The sequence below is a fragment of the Manihot esculenta genome, chromosome 7 (genome assembly GCF_001659605.2).
Source record: "Manihot esculenta cultivar AM560-2 chromosome 7, M.esculenta_v8, whole genome shotgun sequence".
In the NCBI taxonomy this organism is placed as follows: Eukaryota; Viridiplantae; Streptophyta; class Magnoliopsida; order Malpighiales; family Euphorbiaceae; genus Manihot; species Manihot esculenta.
In genome coordinates, this window is record NC_035167.2 from 30111714 (window position 1) to 30128620 (window position 16907).

At 31.1% G+C, this 16907-nt stretch overlaps 3 protein-coding genes across 14 annotated transcripts; all 3 read left to right on the plus strand.

Moving 5' to 3' along the window:
• Window positions 1–1359: 1359 nt before the first annotated feature.
• LOC110618530 lies at window positions 1360–3456 on the plus strand. The gene is made up of 2 exons (XM_021761674.2): window positions 1360–1550; window positions 2764–3456. Exons 1-2 carry the CDS (start codon window positions 1457–1459, stop codon window positions 3270–3272), a joined length of 603 nt encoding a protein of 200 aa, XP_021617366.1. The 5' UTR covers window positions 1360–1456; the 3' UTR covers window positions 3273–3456.
• Window positions 3457–3919: 463 nt separating this feature from the next.
• Window positions 3920–9479, plus strand: LOC110618787 (ATPase GET3B). Its single transcript, XM_043958666.1, has 11 exons — window positions 3920–4177; window positions 5295–5506; window positions 5595–5657; window positions 5818–5928; window positions 6200–6274; window positions 6366–6434; window positions 6510–6575; window positions 8158–8232; window positions 8319–8417; window positions 8687–8821; window positions 8914–9479. The coding sequence occupies exons 1-11, from the start codon at window positions 3991–3993 to the stop codon at window positions 9049–9051; spliced, it is 1230 nt and encodes a 409-aa protein (XP_043814601.1). The 5' UTR covers window positions 3920–3990; the 3' UTR covers window positions 9052–9479.
• Window positions 9480–11302: 1823 nt separating this feature from the next.
• LOC110618786 (protein WHAT'S THIS FACTOR 9, mitochondrial) lies at window positions 11303–16405 on the plus strand. 12 transcript variants are annotated; one of them, XR_006351250.1, is made up of 4 exons: window positions 11303–13225; window positions 13455–15497; window positions 15587–15725; window positions 15818–16405. XR_006351250.1 is itself a non-coding variant. In XM_043958420.1 (2 exons), exon 1 carries the CDS (start codon window positions 13505–13507, stop codon window positions 14747–14749), a length of 1245 nt encoding a protein of 414 aa, XP_043814355.1. In that variant the 5' UTR covers window positions 11304–13504; the 3' UTR covers window positions 14750–14782; window positions 15818–16405. The 12 variants fall into 12 exon arrangements, 1 of the variants encoding a protein (XP_043814355.1); XR_002488569.2 differs by having other exon boundaries at window positions 11303–11592; XR_006351249.1 differs by having other exon boundaries at window positions 11304–14782; window positions 15401–15497.
• The last annotated feature ends 502 nt before the right edge of the window (window positions 16406–16907 follow it).

Consider the following 16907-nt stretch of genomic DNA (forward strand, 5'->3'; position numbering starts at 1 on the left):
CCTAAAATTATTATCCTTTTTTTTACACTATAATAACATATAAATTAACTATTATAATTCTATTTTATTTTATTTTATTTTTAAAAAATTTTTTTAAAAAAAATTTATTATTTAATACAATTTAATATATTTAAAATGTGTGTAATTAAAAAATTAATAAAAAAATTATATTTTTAATATATCTAAAAATATAAAAATTATAAAAAAGCATTAAATTACTATTATACCATTCTAATTTATTCCATTTCCTCCCTTCCCTTTCCGCCCAAGCTAGTATCATTCATGCACTCAAAGTAGTCAAAGTAATTAAGGCCAAAATCCACATTATCTAAATAATTTTTAGATTTCGTTTTTATTTGGCTTTAAATTATTAATTAAACCGAATTGATTTTAAATAGAAATCAAATCGAATCAAATTAATCTGATTCGATTCGATTTGATGGATTAAATTTTTTAATAGATTTTCTATTTTTTTATGTTTTATTTTTAATATTTTAAAATTTAATTAAAATATTTTAACCTTAAGTATTGTTTAATCTTTATATTATAAAAAATAATATATTATTATCATTAATTAATTTAATTTAAATTTTTAAATTTTTTTAATTAAAATTAAATCAAATTAAAATAATTAAAATTTTTTAAATTAAAAATTAAAATAAATAAAAAATTAAACTAAAATTTTAAATTAATTTAATTCAATCATTTTTTAATTTAAATTAAATACAGCTCGCCGTATAAATAACTTCTTCCAATGAAAGTTTTAACAATTAATTTTTTTTCAACTTGTGTATTTATTTAATGACAATTAATTAAATTTAATATTTAAATTTAATCATAATATATTAATTATACAACATTACAAATTAATAGAAAATTTAGAGGGATTAATTAGAAATCATCATACTTATATAATATTTTTTATTTTTTAAAGCAATGTATTCTTTTTATAATGTTTAAAGAAATTAGCAAAATTTTAGCAATTAAAAGAATTATTATTTAATTCTGTAAAAAAATTCATTAATTAGTTGTATAATTTTAAAAAATATATTAAGATGTTTTTAAATTTTTAAAAAATTTATTAATTTTAATTATTAAATATCATAAAAAAAATTTTAAACTTCCTTTAATATAAAAGAATTAATTTTAATTTTTTATAAAATTGAAAAATTAATAAATAAAATTTTAATATTATACAAAATAAATTATAAAATATTTATCTATTAAAATTAATAAAAATATTAATTAATAAATTTTTAAAAAAATTTCAGACATTTTTTACGTATTTCTCAAAACTTAGCAAGATTAGACGTCAAGCTTATGGGCCAAGTTCAGGACCTCAAAGTCAAAACTTAAAGGGCCAAGTTCGCACAACTCGTTTGCCTCTCTGCTAAGGTGCGTGTTACATTTACAGGAACGGAAACCGGGAACTTGCGATCTTGGACAGCAACCATTCATGGCGGCTGCTAGAAACATCTTGCAGATGAGGCGAGTGGTTTCTTTTCTTGGACATAATTCCAATCAACGCTATATCTCTCCCACTAATAGAGGTTCTCTCTCTCTCTCTCTCTCTCTCTCTCTCCGCTTCGCTATGCTTATCTCTTTATGTTTGTGTTTTATAAGCTGAGAGTTTAGTTCATAATTTTGTAGATTCTTTAAATTTTTTTTTTTAAAGTCTTATGGTGAAGAAGAGGATATGGGTTTTTAGAGACTCAAACAAAATGAAGAAAACTCTTGCAAATTGAGTGATTCTGCCCCGCCTTGAATTTTTAGGGCTATAACTTCGGAAAATGATAACATGTAGTTGTGCTGCGTTTGGTAGCTCGAGTTTTGAGCTTCAGTGATTTTCTACGAATTCAAAGTTTCAAACTTTTATCCTCTGTTTGAAATCAAGAATTTCTCGAGAATTGAATTCAATTGATTTCTTTTCAAACAATTTTGTTGTCAAGAATGAAAGAATTCCTTTTTTTTAAATTTTCATTTGAAACAAGGAGTTGATATTTTGCATTATTTTGTAAGAATCCATTTGATTTTTTTTTTTTTTCTGGAAAATGAATCCTGTCAAATGAAGGGTTAGGTTGTCTATCCAATTCGATAGCTTTTTTTTTTTTATAATTTGTGTGGCAGGATTTGATGGTTGAATTGGAAGATCAATTTGAAATGCACATACAAGATGGATAACTAGCGTTCTAGTTATACACTGCCAAACAATGAAAGAAAACTGGTATCTGCTATTTCTTTTACAAGTTTCATACAGTATTTTACCAGTTTAGACTACCATCCGTTCAGAAATTACCAGTTTTTTCTGAAATTTTCTGAGGCTCTGAGCTGAAGATAGCATTTTTCATGTGGTGTATGCTTCTCCCTTGATCGTTTGGGCTAAGGCTAAGTTTGCTTGTTTTGCATTTTGGCTTTTGTGAACCCGAGGTTAACACAGATTTTAGGGTCTTGTAACCTATATATTGAGTAATGCTTGACCAGTGAGATTTCTTTTAGCTCAGGTCATTTTATCATTTAATCAACCCAATTGAGCTTCAGCCAATCTGTTTTGGGATAGCTGTTCTCCTGTAATAATAAAATTATTTGTATTCTACATTTTATTTCTGATTTACACATTTGCTCAGAGCCTCTATTCTAGATTTTTCCTATTAGGGTTGATTTACTGTTCTTGTCAAACAAGCTTTTAGTCCATGGGTGTTCCATGTATTAAAGACAAGTAAATTTAGTCTCTTTATATTTGACGGATAAAATTCTTGGTGGCAGAACCAACCTGGCAACTTCTTCCTTCTGCAAGTTCTATATTCGCCCGAGATGATTTTTTCAGAAGGTTTCACACTCAAATAAATCCAGCTAGTCATCCTAATGAGGATTCAGAAAACCATGAAACTGGTAGTCTCGCACCAAGTCATGACTCGGCAACTGCTCCTTCCCAGACAAATGGTGGCAATAATTCTGCTGTAGAGTACTCCACTATATCCAACTTGAAAACATCACCAAGGCATGATCTTGCAATGATCTTTACCTGTAAGGTCTGCGAGACAAGATCAGTGAAGACAGTTTGTCGCGAATCATACGAGAAAGGTGTGGTGGTGGCACGTTGTGGTGGCTGTAATAACTTACATCTGATTGCAGATCGGCTCGGGTGGTTTGGAGAAATTGGAAGCATTGAGGACTTCCTGGCTGCTCGTGGGGAGGAAGTGAAAAAAGGGTCTGTAGATACACTGAATTTAACACTTGACGATTTAGCTGGAAGCAAAATTTTAAAAGAGTAGACAATTTCAGCTGCCATGTATCAGTGTATGAGAGAATCGATTTGTTGAATCGTGTAAGAATTACAAATTTTTTATGACCTAATTCTCATTGCAATTTGGAATTGCATTTCTCATGTACCTTGAAAATGAAATGTGACTATGAACTTTTTCTTCTTATTATTAATAAAATTTAAATTTTTCTAAAGTCATTTTAGATTTGACAGAAATATTGCAATTTTTTTATTAATTTTAACTGTTAAATTAAATTTTATTATTTAGTTGATATAATATGAAAATTTTTTTAGCAATTAAAACAGTTAATTTTTTAATTTTAAAAAAATAAAATATTCTCGAATTTTTTTAAAAAAAATTACTATTTATTTTAACACCATTTTAAAACCTTCCTCTTATATTTTTTTTAAATGAAAATTGAGGAATTTAAAAAAAAATTACTATTTGTTTTAACAGCATTTTAAAACCTTCCTCTTATATATTTTTTTTTAAAATGAAAATTGAGAATTAAAAGATTCACTTATGGTTAAATCTAGAGGGTATCTTCCTCTGGTATTTAACAGTTATTAAAATTTTTAAAGCTATTTTTTAAAATAGTAGTGAGTTTCTCATATTACAAGAATTGATTTTACCTTATATATTTGACCCGTAACGTGTACGAATACACCGCATAATCCAAAAAACTTAGCATCGGTTCATCGCCAGAAGAAGCGAAGTGGGAATCAAAATGGCTGCTTCCTGCTGTGCAGTTCGTTCTTCTTCATTTTCTCTTCATGGGTTATTCACTTCAAAAAAATCCATGGCAGCTGTGGGTATGCTATCTTTTGCACCCAATTTCCATGCTCCAACGTCTCTCAATAGAAGCTTTATCTCCCTCTCCATTAAGCAAAAGCTTCCCAGGAATTCACTTCGAGGTGATTTCTTCAATTCCCAATTGTTATCAATTGCTATTTTTTGTTGGGTATTATCTTTTTAGTCCGGTATAATTTCCATGTTATCAATTTCAGTGAGGGGCTGGCGGTAGCATTTTATTGACTGCTTGATTTATAAATTGTCATTGAGACATGAATTGGATGTGTGGCTATGTCTGTGGTTATGAGATTTTTCTACTTAATTGGGTGTTTTGGAATTAAAAATATATGCACTTTTGATTGGTGACTTGTCTGGATTTTCGACAACACAAGGGGAATAAAAGGAGAGAGAGTAGTTAACAGTGCTTATTTAGGAATGACAATTATGGGGAGAAAGGAAGCTTGGGCACTATAATACAGGATTTCAGTGCTTCCTTATTTTGACTTTATTAAGGAAAGGCAAAAGGAGATGAGCGTCATTGGCTTCAAACAAGATGTGAAATTTGAAGTTGGAAAAATGCTTGAGGTCTAAACTCTAATGGGTTTTCATTCACTTCCTTCTCTTTTAAAAAAATAAAAAAACAAATTTGTTTGTTCTGATATTATTATGTGGAATATGAGAATTTTTGTTTTTCTGTTTATATTTTCCCATTTCCTTTTTCTTTTACTATGTAAAATTAATGCAGTTCCTATTATGCCACAAGAATTTGTGCTACGTTTTCATTTGGTTGTTCAGAAACTGAATGAGAATTAAAGAAACAAAACTTTGGATTGCAAATAACTAACTATTTTCTTAACCAGATAGTCTTTGGGTGTTGGCTCAGCTGGTAAAAGATTTTGGCACTAGGCTGGATCCCATGTTAGGCTAAGCAGTCAAAAATCGAAATGTAGAAAAGAGATTAATATGAGACTTAACTATTACTTATCACAGCCAAAGAGAGTAAAATTTTTTGTAATCCTAATGGACCTCATCACCTGCTATTTGTTTTTTGTTTTTGTTTTTCTTTAATGGTGAATGATAGACTGGATAAACTGAAATGTGAGTTGAAGTTGTGTCATGATATTTGGTGGTTTGACGAAGTATCTTAGACAACATTTTTTTGCTGAGCTTGTAACTTGTTAGGATAACTTGGATGTGATGAAAATTAATTTGTCTTATCTTATGTTATATTTTTGTCAGTGAGATCAGTGGCTGCTCCAGCAGAAGATGTTGCTGGATTTGATGATATGGTTTCAGGGACTCAGCGGAAGTACTATATGCTTGGCGGAAAGGGAGGGGTAGGAAAGACCAGTTGTGCTGCTTCACTTGCAGTAAAATTTGCAAACAATGGGCATCCTACCTTAGTGGTTTCAACTGACCCAGCACATTCTTTGAGTGATTCTTTTGCTCAGGTTTAAGACTTAAACATTTGGTTATTTTATTTTCTGAGATCTGCTAAAACCAGCTTTACATTTAGCGGTAACTATCTTTCTCATTCAGAATTTAACTGGAGGGACATTAGTACCTGTTGAAGGACCTGATTACCCACTGTATGCACTTGAGGTATGTGGTACTGACCATCATATTTTTTACAACTAACTGTAATTTTGCTCCTTTTACTCCATTGTAGTTGATAATGTAACAAGAAAAGAACTGTCTGTAAATCATTTTGTTAGTATTATTATTATTAATATTCTGATTAAGATTTGTTGTTTTATAACAGATAAATCCTGAAAAGGCTAGGGAAGAATTCCGTTCAGCAACTCAGAAAGATGGAGGAACCGGGGTGAAAGATTTCATGGAAGGCATGGGCCTTGGAATGCTTGTTGAACAGGTAATATTTAATTATGGCTGTTGGCAATGCAAACTTAGGTAGTTTCTCATTTATTGTTGCTTCCAAGTGACTTCAAAGCTTTATTAATGATTCTGTACCTTTGCGAATATCCACTTCCTCAAGGATAGGATGAACCTCCACCTTGCACTTTAAATCTCTCCCTTCCTCTCTATATATAAACAAAAGTGAAAAGTATATTTATATAATTGAAGTTTGCCTTATTGTGGTCCCTGCTGCTGCTGTCATGTTTTTCATCCCTTCATTGACAAAGCTGGGAGAATTGAAATTGGGAGAGCTACTGGACACACCTCCTCCTGGTTTGGATGAAGCTATAGCAATTTCAAAAGTATGTTCTGCATTGGTCATTATGCTTGTTATACTGAATATGTCCTGTCCCATTTTCTTGCTTCCTTGCTGATTATAGGGCCTCTTGACAGGTAATGCAATTCCTGGAATCTGAAGAATATGGCATGTTTACTCGAATAGTTTTTGATACTGCACCCACGGTGAGCAGACATACCACATATTAATATAACAGTTTCTCAAAAGATTCCGTGGAGGTTCATGATTGTTCCTTACAGGGCCATACATTGCGACTTTTGTCCTTGCCAGACTTCCTGGACGCATCCATAGGAAAGATATTGAAGGTAGAAATATCAACCTGAAGTAACTAAACCTTTTTGTCATTTTTGTTAAGATCAATTACTAATAAGTCTGTAAAACAGTAGGAATTTTCATTCGTCATCTAGCTATTGTGTTATTCAGGAGTGTAGTTTATTCTATATTACAGTTACACAAAGCATTAATGCTCACAACTTGCTGAAGATGCTGTTGATTCTCTGTATTCTAACACAAATGGTGTACATTCAAATCTTCACCTTTTGAGCTAGTATTGCATAAATGAAGCTAATAATGAAGGGATGATTCTCTAGGGACTTCATGTCATTATCATGGGCAAAAGAGTTTGGGTTGATATAGTTAAGTACATAAATTTGATATTTATGGTTCTTGGCCAAGTTTAAGAAGTTGAACTCGAACAAATGGAGATTGGAAGTTGTTATCTAATGTTGATCTCACACTTAATGTTGATTTGGTAGCATTCATTTGAGTGGTTTGGGGGAAGAGAGAAAGAGAGAGGGGAAACTAAATCCTACTTTTTGTTTTTGTGAATGATATACCTTTTTCTTCTATGTTGCTTATTAGTAACTATTTGCGTGACTTCATTTTTATTGAGTTGATAATCTTTTCTAAAGTGTTCTCCAATAGGATATGTTTGATTTAGCTGTTGGATATAATTGATAGTTGTTGTTGGTCGTTGATCATTAATTAGCGAATTGTAATGATATAAGCGTTTTAATAAAACTACATATAGGCTTTGTTGTTGATATGGGTGTATTATATACAAAAAGTAATTATATATTTTAAAATTTTAATTTTTTAATTCTTATACATGGTATATAATAAATTAATATATTTTAAATTTATATTTTTAATTCTTATATAGTTATATAATAAATTAATAATTATATCAGCTATACATATTTTTATACCATATACGAATAAACACCGTAACTAATTTAAATGATTATTTGTAATATTTTTATATTTATCTATTATTTCTTATAATTTTAAATGATTTATTGATTTGAAGGAATGAAAATAATTTTAGTTAATAAATTTTGAAAGGGTAATATAATCTAAATAAAAGTAAAATCAAACAAGTTATCAACTGATGAGAAACAAAGCTAAAAGTTGAAGTTGATGTATGAGCAGTTGATTATGATTGATATTAGTTATCAATTACTTCAAAAAGCTAAACCAAACACCAATTTAATTTACTGTGTTTGTGAAGATCAGTTAGCTATAAACCATACTTCTTTATTCATTGGTTGATCTGTTTTAGACTTCCCTTCACTGTCCATGCGGCTATCATATTGCTGTGCTGGTTGGTTATCCTACCTTTAGTTTTTGCAAATATGATCATTTCTTAGCCTTATTCTCGGAAAACTTTTTCCAGTGTCCTTTTACATAGAATACGATTGAGCAAGTACATGAACCCCCAACTGTCTTCTATTACTGTGGTTAATTCATTTTTACATTTGACTGGACAACCATTTTAGTTTCTGTCCTGGTTTCTTGTCTAGCATGATTTTACAATGGATTGTATTTGAAACAATTGTTTATTTGGTTACCATGAATTGATTCTAGCTGTTTTGCATTTCATCACAGCTTAAACAAAAAATATCCTCTGCCACGTCTGCCATCAAATCTGTTTTTGGACAAGAAGTAACTCGACAGGATGCCGTAAGGAATTCACTGGAAGCATATCTTCTGTTCCCAGTACTTCTAGTTTAGTACTTATTCTATTTTTATGATATTTTTTTTTGCAGTCTGACAAATTGGAACAACTGAGGGAGAGGATGATAAAAGTGCGGGAGCTTTTTCGTGATACAGACTCCACAGAGTTTGTTATAGTTACAATTCCCACGGTAATAAATTTTCACAGTTGCTTAAATATTATCTATATGTTGAGTGACGGATGAATATTCTTGTTGTTGTAAGCTTGGCAAGAAACCTTTTTTTTTTTTTCTTTTTTCTTATTTCATTAATGAAAGTACTCATGCAAACTGCTTTGCTTGCGAACTGGGAAGGATATCCAGTCTAGATGTACTTTTAGAACTGCAATATCCACCTTTGAATGTCCAAAATTCCAATATTCAGTGACTAATTCTCTTATTACACGATTTATCTTTGTCAGGTAATGGCGGTTAGTGAGTCGTCTAGGTTGCGCGCCTCCCTGCAAAAGGAGAATGTTCCTGTTAAGAGGCTTATTGTTAATCAAATTCTTCCTCCATCTGCCTCCGACTGCAAGTTTTGTGCGGTGAAGAGAAGGGTATAGTAATTTATTATTCAAACTTCCAATAGCAGTATAAGAAGAAGATAATGAAATTTTAACATTAACATTCTCCGTTAAAAACGTTTCAGGATCAGATGCGTGCTCTTGAAATGATACAAAATGATCCTGAACTCTCCAGCTTGACATTGATACAGGCACCCTTAGTTGATGTAGAGATCAGAGGCGTCCCAGCTCTTAAATTTTTAGGAGACATCATATGGAAATGAGCTCTGAATAACAATGTCACAAATGCACAGAGCTTCCCAAATCTTTGTGGTAGGCTTGCAAACACTCAGGAGGAACAGAAAAGTTACCAAACAAAAATACTCGTGCATTGGCAAACAAATTCCATTACAGATTTTAGCAAAATTCACATGAGAAGAAACCATTTTGTTCCAATGGCAATTACAAGACACAGAAGGTGAAGCCCCCAATAAGCAAGAAGCCATGTAAGGAAGGTAACAGTTGACCCTGATAGCAAATTTGAATGGTGAAAAGCTGTATGATATCAGGGATCTAAAGAGTCAACTCTGGTTTTGCCGGTTAACTTTTCCACATTAACATGGTTCTTGTAGCATATACTAATTGAAATTTCTATTGTTTTTGTAGCATATACCAAGTCCTTTTGAATGTGCATCAGTTGTTTTTTTGGCAAGTGAAACTACTATAAACTGGTTAAACCGGTTTATAAGTTAAATCATCTCTATGGAATACTTTTGTTAAATGGTTAGCCTCATTATAATAATTTGGAATTTGATGATTTTGCCCACTATAGCCATAACATGGAGCAGCTCCAAATCTACCATACCCTAACTGGTTAGGTCCATGTGATCTTAGTCCTAGTTTGTCTTGACCACCCATTTTAGGTTCTTCGAGTCTTGGTCCATTATGACCACCAGCTTTCTAAGATCAAGTTAAGTTGAAGTATAGTTAACATTCATCTGAATTTGTCTGTTAATTTGAATCTGTGTTTTTAACCACTTTAACTTTGTACCCTTTTAAGCTTCTTTTGCAATTTTTTTACTAATTTTTTAATATTTATATTTCTATTTATATAATACATTCTCTAAATTTAGATTTTTAACCTTAATTCCTAAGCATCCATCACCATTAATTAGTGCTAATAATTAAATCATTAAGCGATAATAATTAAATTTAAAAAATAATATAATTAATTATAAATATAATAATTACTTTAATATTTGTATTTGTATATATGTAAATTTCTATATATTCGGAGTTACCTTAATCATAAATTATTTTGTTTTAATTCATATCTCTCATGTATCTTAAGATATAATAAAAACATTGAATTTCTATCAATTACATACATAATGCCTATTTAAATTAAATTAAAATATCATATTTGGTATGGATAAAAATTCGATTTGTTTATTTTTTAATCAAAACTGAAATTGAAAAATGAATTTATATATTCAATTTGATTTTATTTATAAATAATTTTCGAATTTTGATTCTTGGTTCATGCATTTAAATTTACTACATTATGTTCATTTTAGAAGGATCAAAATAAACATTTCTTTTTTTTATTTAGATTATTATTTATCTTTATTTGGGTTTAAAAGTGAAACAAAATAAAAAAATTATTAAATCTTTATACGCATAACAATTAAATATTGATTATTGGTTTATATTAAATCTATATAAAACCTACCAAAATAAAAAATTACAATAAAATTATTTTATATGATGATTATATTGTAAAATTTCTTTTTTATTTTATGTATAATGGTTATATCATAAAATTACAATAAAATCATTTTATGTAACAAAATATTAATATACAGCGTTAATAACTTATAACTTTCTTTTTTGCTCTATAAAATGTTACAATATATACTTAACTCGATACTAATTCAAAAGTTTCTATATAATTTTAATTTATAAAAAATATTTTTTCTTAATTAAAAATATAAAAGAGTTTTTTTTTTTTATAAAAAAATCTCATTCTTCGTAATAATTACTAATCATTAAAAAAATAATAAAATAATAATTAAATTTAGCTAATTTATATTTATTCAAAGAGAAATTCACCAATAACTATTTCGTCGCTAAAGAGTGATAAAATTTTTAATAATCATTAAATTTAGCAGAAATATATAGCGCAAAATACCAGCGACTAAAGTAGCGATGACATGGCCACGTTTTCGTGATGAAAGTATGGCGCCATATTTTGTAATAATTTGAGCAACGAATTTGTGTCTATTTGGCGACAAATCAACAATCAAAGTTCAGTGGCTAAAGAATATAATTTTGACACCTGTAGATGAATGATTGAAACAACATTATTTGTTTAAGATTTAGCGACAAAATGGGACCAATAATTTGGTTGCTAAGTTATAAAACAAGCAATTTTAAATTTTATTTTAAATAATAATTTTAAAATTTTTAAGTTATGCAGAAAATTACTAATACTACGTCGTTTCCTAATATGGAGAGACCCTAACTTCCTTTCCTTCTCCAGCACGCTCTTCTTCGAGACCCAGAGAAATACTCTTATCACCAGCAAACTCTTCTTCAAGACCGAGAGAAATAATTTCTTTTATCACCAGAAATCCTTTCTCTCAAGCCATTTTCGGGAAGAAATTGAGACCAAGAGATACCTGAGAAGAAGCAAATCCATCGCTGGTTCGTTGTTGCTTGCTGGTTCTGCTCCTTGCCTGCTACTGCGCTTTCCTTGATTGTCGTTTCTGCTGTTGTCTCTGCTAAGGACCAGTGGACCAAAACTCTCGATCGACCTTGCTATTGTAGTAAGAGTTTATTTCTTCTTCTTATCCTTTGCTATTAGATTTGCCTTTGATGATTTAATATTTTCTACTTAGATTTGTCGTTAATTAACCTACCAAATAGCAAAAGCAATTGCCCAAAAATGGTGATGGGTTTTATTTTGATCCTCCATTATGATGGTTGTGGTTGCGGGCATGATTTTTTTTTTCTTGAAATAAGCGGCTAGGTGTAGATAAGTTTGCGATTTTGATCTTCCATTTGGTGTGAATAAGTTTGCAATAGAGGGGCTAATGTAGGTATGATCTGTTTGGTTTCTTGAGACTGTTAAAAATAGAAGTGGGAGACTGATTAGTATATGATGATGTAGGTGGAGTTTATCCTTTTGGCAGTGAAATTACACTAAAAATAATGGGAAAGTAGCTGCATAATGTATTGAAAAGGAATTGAGGGGAAAGACCAGAAAATGATTAAACATTTTTCTTTGTGGATATGTTCCCATTTGAATTTTGGGTGAAAGTGAGCTAGGCTATAATACTCCTGTTTTCTTTGTTAGTAATTTTTTTATAAACTGTTATATACTTGACAGACTCTTTAGTATGTTTATTTCTGTCAAATTAAATAACAGAAGGATGAGTAGGATGGGATAAGTAGAAAGTATTTATGGAACATATTTGCTGACTTTAAAAATTAAAATGTGGTATTAAATGCAGTTTCATTATAAAGGGAAAATTGAGAATTCTCTATTTCTAGGTTAATTTCTGATTGAACTTTTTCCTGATGCTTTACATGTTTTGTCTTGCATTGTTCATTTCCTCTCATAATTTAGCAAATATGAGTTCTTTGGCTTTGGGGCCAATGGAGCTTTCACCACAATGAAGGAGTATTAGGGATTTGCTGTCTGAACTTCTAGATTTTTTTCTCTGTTTATTATATACTGCACTTTAGATGATCGTGACAGTTTTAGATATTGGTTTTTAACAAATGATTCCTGTTTGTATGAAATGGAATTGTGTCGTTATTTAATTGTTTTAAAATCTATAATTTTCCTTTGTAATGTTCTTTAATTTTTTTGATTTCATGTTCGGTTATCTAAATTCAAATAACCAATATACACTACCTTTTGAGAAAAAAACATTAAATAATCTGGTTCGAGCGTGCATGGGTCTTATGCAGGTGATTGCTAGGGTGTTTGGAACTGGTACAAGTATAAAAAGATAAATTCTAATTAGACTTGGGATGATTTCAGGTATTATATAACAAGATTTGGGTTTGAGTATTCTTTATTTCGCGCGTAATCTACCCTGGCAATCAGGTTAGTCATGTTCTTGTCTAGTCATACTGTTGATGCGTGATGGCAAAAGAGAAGGAAATAGGTGAAGGGAGAAACGGGAAGCAAAAGATGAGCATGGTCATGTAAACGGCAACAAAAGGTGAGGGTGAAAGTTTAAGGAGTATTGCAGGTGGAATAGGAGGAGGATGAGCAAGGGCTTTGAGAATGGAGGGTATAGCTAATTAGCATAAGTCATAGGAAGGTAAGACCTTTCCTTGAAAATAGAAAGGAGGAGAATTCTCGGGTTAGAGGGCTTGAACCTCAGAGTTCTTGGAGGAAGATTTAAATAATACTTCTTAACTGCTGATGGTGACAATTACATGGTACCATTTTGATATTTTTTGAACTACATATCTTAAAATATCAAATTGCTAAATCAGATAATATTTTTTTTCTGTATTTTTCCTTAAAAATATTTTGATTGAACTTAATTGTTATAGAACTACAATTCATTGAATTAAATTAAACAAACCACTTAACTTGATTATGTTTTTCAAATTTTCAAAAGCAAATGACCCAGCATTGACATCCACTACTTGTCTCCACTTGCAGCTTATTGGTACAAAGTGTCCGCCACATAGTAGCCAGTGGTTTCAATTTCCATGTTCCTTCCAAAACCCAAGTCTAGTGTCTTGAAACAATTGTTCTTTGTCACTTTTCAAAATCCAATCCTTTCCCGTGCTAATCACCTCTACCAAAAGCTACCTCAACAGTACACACAAACCTGCAATTATGTGGATGTGTACATGAAATGGAAGAAAGATTCATACTATGAGTCGATAGAGCACATACACAAGTCCAAGGAGCTCAAACCCATCCTTTCTTTGAAAGATTTCATAGCCCAAAACCCAAATGGTTGTATCCCAATCTCTGATGTATCAAAAAGAGGACTGCAATTTGATGTGAAGATCAAGGTTGCTAGGTTTTTGAGACAATATCCCTCAATCTTTGAGGAGTTTGTTGGTCCAAAATATAATTTGCCTTGGTTTAGATTGACGGAAGAAGCTGCTGCAATTAATAGAGAAGAGAACAAGGTGCTTGAGGAGTATAAAGAGGATTTGAAAGAGAGATTGAAGAAGTTTATATTAATGAGTAAGGAGAAGGTATTGCCTTTCAAGATTATTAAAGGCATGTTATGGTATTTGGGTTTACCGGAAGATTTTTTGCAGCATCAAGATAAGAATTTTGACAGTTCTTTTAGAGTTGTGGAGTTGGAGGATGGATCAAAGGGATTGGGTGTTGAAAGTACCAAAAAGATTTTGTCAGTATTGCAGAAAAATGCAATGAGGAAAGGGTTATATTATGGAGAGCCAATGGAGGCAATTGAATTTCCCCTTTTCCCATCAAAGGGTTTGAGGTTGAGGAGAAAGATTCAGGATTGGTTGAAAGAGTTCCAAAAACTTCCTTATGTATCACCCTATGAAGATAATTCACATTTAGATCCTAACAGTGATATTGGAGAGAAAAGAGTTGTGGGTTTGCTTCACGAATTTCTTTCTTTGTTTGTTGAGCATTCAGTAGAAAGGAAGAAGCTTTTGTGCCTTAAGAAGTATTTTGAGTTGCCCCAGAAGGTGCATAAGGCATTTGAAAGGCATCCCCACATGTTTTACTTGTCTTTCAGGAACAAGACTTGCACAACAATTCTTAAGGAGGCATATGGTGATGATGAACTGGCTATGGAGAGGCATCCAATGGCGATGATCAGGAAGAAGTACATTAAGTTGATGAAGGAATCAGAGGTGATTTTGAAGAGGAGAAGAGCAAACAATCCATTTCTTGAATATAAGAAGTTGGATTTTGAAATGGATTCTGTCAATGAAGAAAGAAGAGAAGAGGAGAAACAGTAGGGTTTCAGGCAGACTGGTAGAGACTAATTAGAGGTAAAAGTTGCTTTTACGTGATGTTCATTGCCTTTATTTTATAGAGTTCCCTCCATCTTTGTGATCAACTTTATATTACTAAAAAAATGCAATGCATGCACGTTACCATGTCCTGAACAGAAAAAAAAGAGAAGAAAGAAAAAATCTAATCCTGTGTATCAATGTAAAGAATATTGGACTTCCAGCTTCATACAATTGGAGGATTATTCATTTATATTCAATTGCCCAAGTCAAATTTTATTCTAGAACTATTAGGCGCTTTTCTTAGACAGAAACTTCACCGAGAAAATTTTGTAAGGCAAAACGATTTGATAAACAACGAAATGCAAAACAAAAAAGTGAACCAACACTGTCTATCTTTCCTTTTTTCCTTATTTGTTAGCTGCAAAGGCAGACAAAAGTGCTGTTTAAAGATTGATCTAGAACACTGCCAAACCATCATTATTAAACCACTCGCCCTACACATATAAATAATTTTATGAAATAATATTTGCTTTTGCATGAAATCAACTAGTTAAGGTTAGTATAGACCTGTAAGGAACTCTCTGGAAGCACATCTGCTCCCAGTACTTCTAGTTTTTGTACTCGTTCTACTTTTATGATATATATTTTTTGTAGTCTGACAAATTGGAACTAATGAGGGAGAGGATGATAAAAGTGCATGAGCTTTTTCATGAGACAGGCTCCAGAGTTTGTCATAGTTATGATTCCCAGGGTAATAAATTTTTACGGTAATAAATTTTTATAGTTACTTAAGTATTATCTATACGATAAGTGACGGATGAATATTCTTGCTGTTGTAAGGTTGGCAGGAAACCTTTTTTTCCTTATTTCATTAATGAAAGTACTCGTGCAAACTGCTTTGCTTGCAAAAATGGGGTAGGATATTCAGGCTAGATGCACTTTTACAACTGCAATATCCACATTTGCAATGAAGAGAAGGGTGTGGTAATTTTATATTCAAACTAGTATTAGCAGTATCAGAGGAAGGTATTGAAATTTTAACATCAACAGTTTCTGTTAAAACCGTTTCAGGATCAGGTGCGCGCCCTTTAAATGGTACAAAATGATTCTGAACTCACCAGCTTGACATTGATACAGGCACCCCTAGTCAATGTAGAGATCAGAGGAGTGCCAGCACTTAAATTTTTGGGAGACATCATATGGAAATGAGCTCTGAAGAGCAATATTAGAAATGCAGAGAGCCTCCTCCATCTTTGTGGTAGGCTTGCATACACTTGGAGGAGCAGCTAAGTTACCAAACAAAATAGGAATAGTCATTCATTGGCAAACAAGATAGTTCCATTACAGCTTTTAACAAAATTTACATAAGAAGAAACCATTTCGTTGAGTGGCAATTACAGGATACAGAAGATGAAGCCCCTAATAATCAAGAAGCCATATAGGGAAGGTAACGGTTGCATGTTAAGTTTTTCCATATTAACATGGTTCTTGTTGCATATACATGAAGTTTGTATTTGTTCTTTTCAAGTCAGTTAGATTTCTCATGTAATAGTTCCATTTTTTAAAGTTTGTACTAATTAATATAGTATCATATAAGGAGCGGTTAGCCATTGCACAGTGAAATGAACAGTTCATTTGAATTGATTTTGGCTGAGAGAATTCATGTTTTGCCCTCAAAATTCAGTCAGCATCCTCTGCTTTGCTGCCTTTTTTGTCTTCTCCTTTTTTCTCCTTGCATTGACCTAGCATTGTAAAACGATACGATTGTAATCAAACCGAGGCGAACCGAGCTAAATTTTGATAAGTTTAAATTTAATACAAAATAAATTTAAAAGTTTAAATTCAAACTCAACTCGAATTCGATTTATAAAATAAATATTAAACTCGAACTCGATTTGAGTTTAATTTATAATAAACTCGTTTATCACATTAATGAGTCAATTTAAATTTTACTCGAAAAATTTGAATTTAAATTTGATTATATTATAAACAAATTTCACATAATTCAAATTCATTTAAATTATAAATAAATTTAAATTAAGAATAAAATTTAAATTATAAGATTATTAAAAGATTGATTAAAAAAAAAGTTATTAAAAGATTTTTAAATTAAATTTTTTATTTAATTAAAATCTTTAAATCTCAAACTAATGAAAAAAAT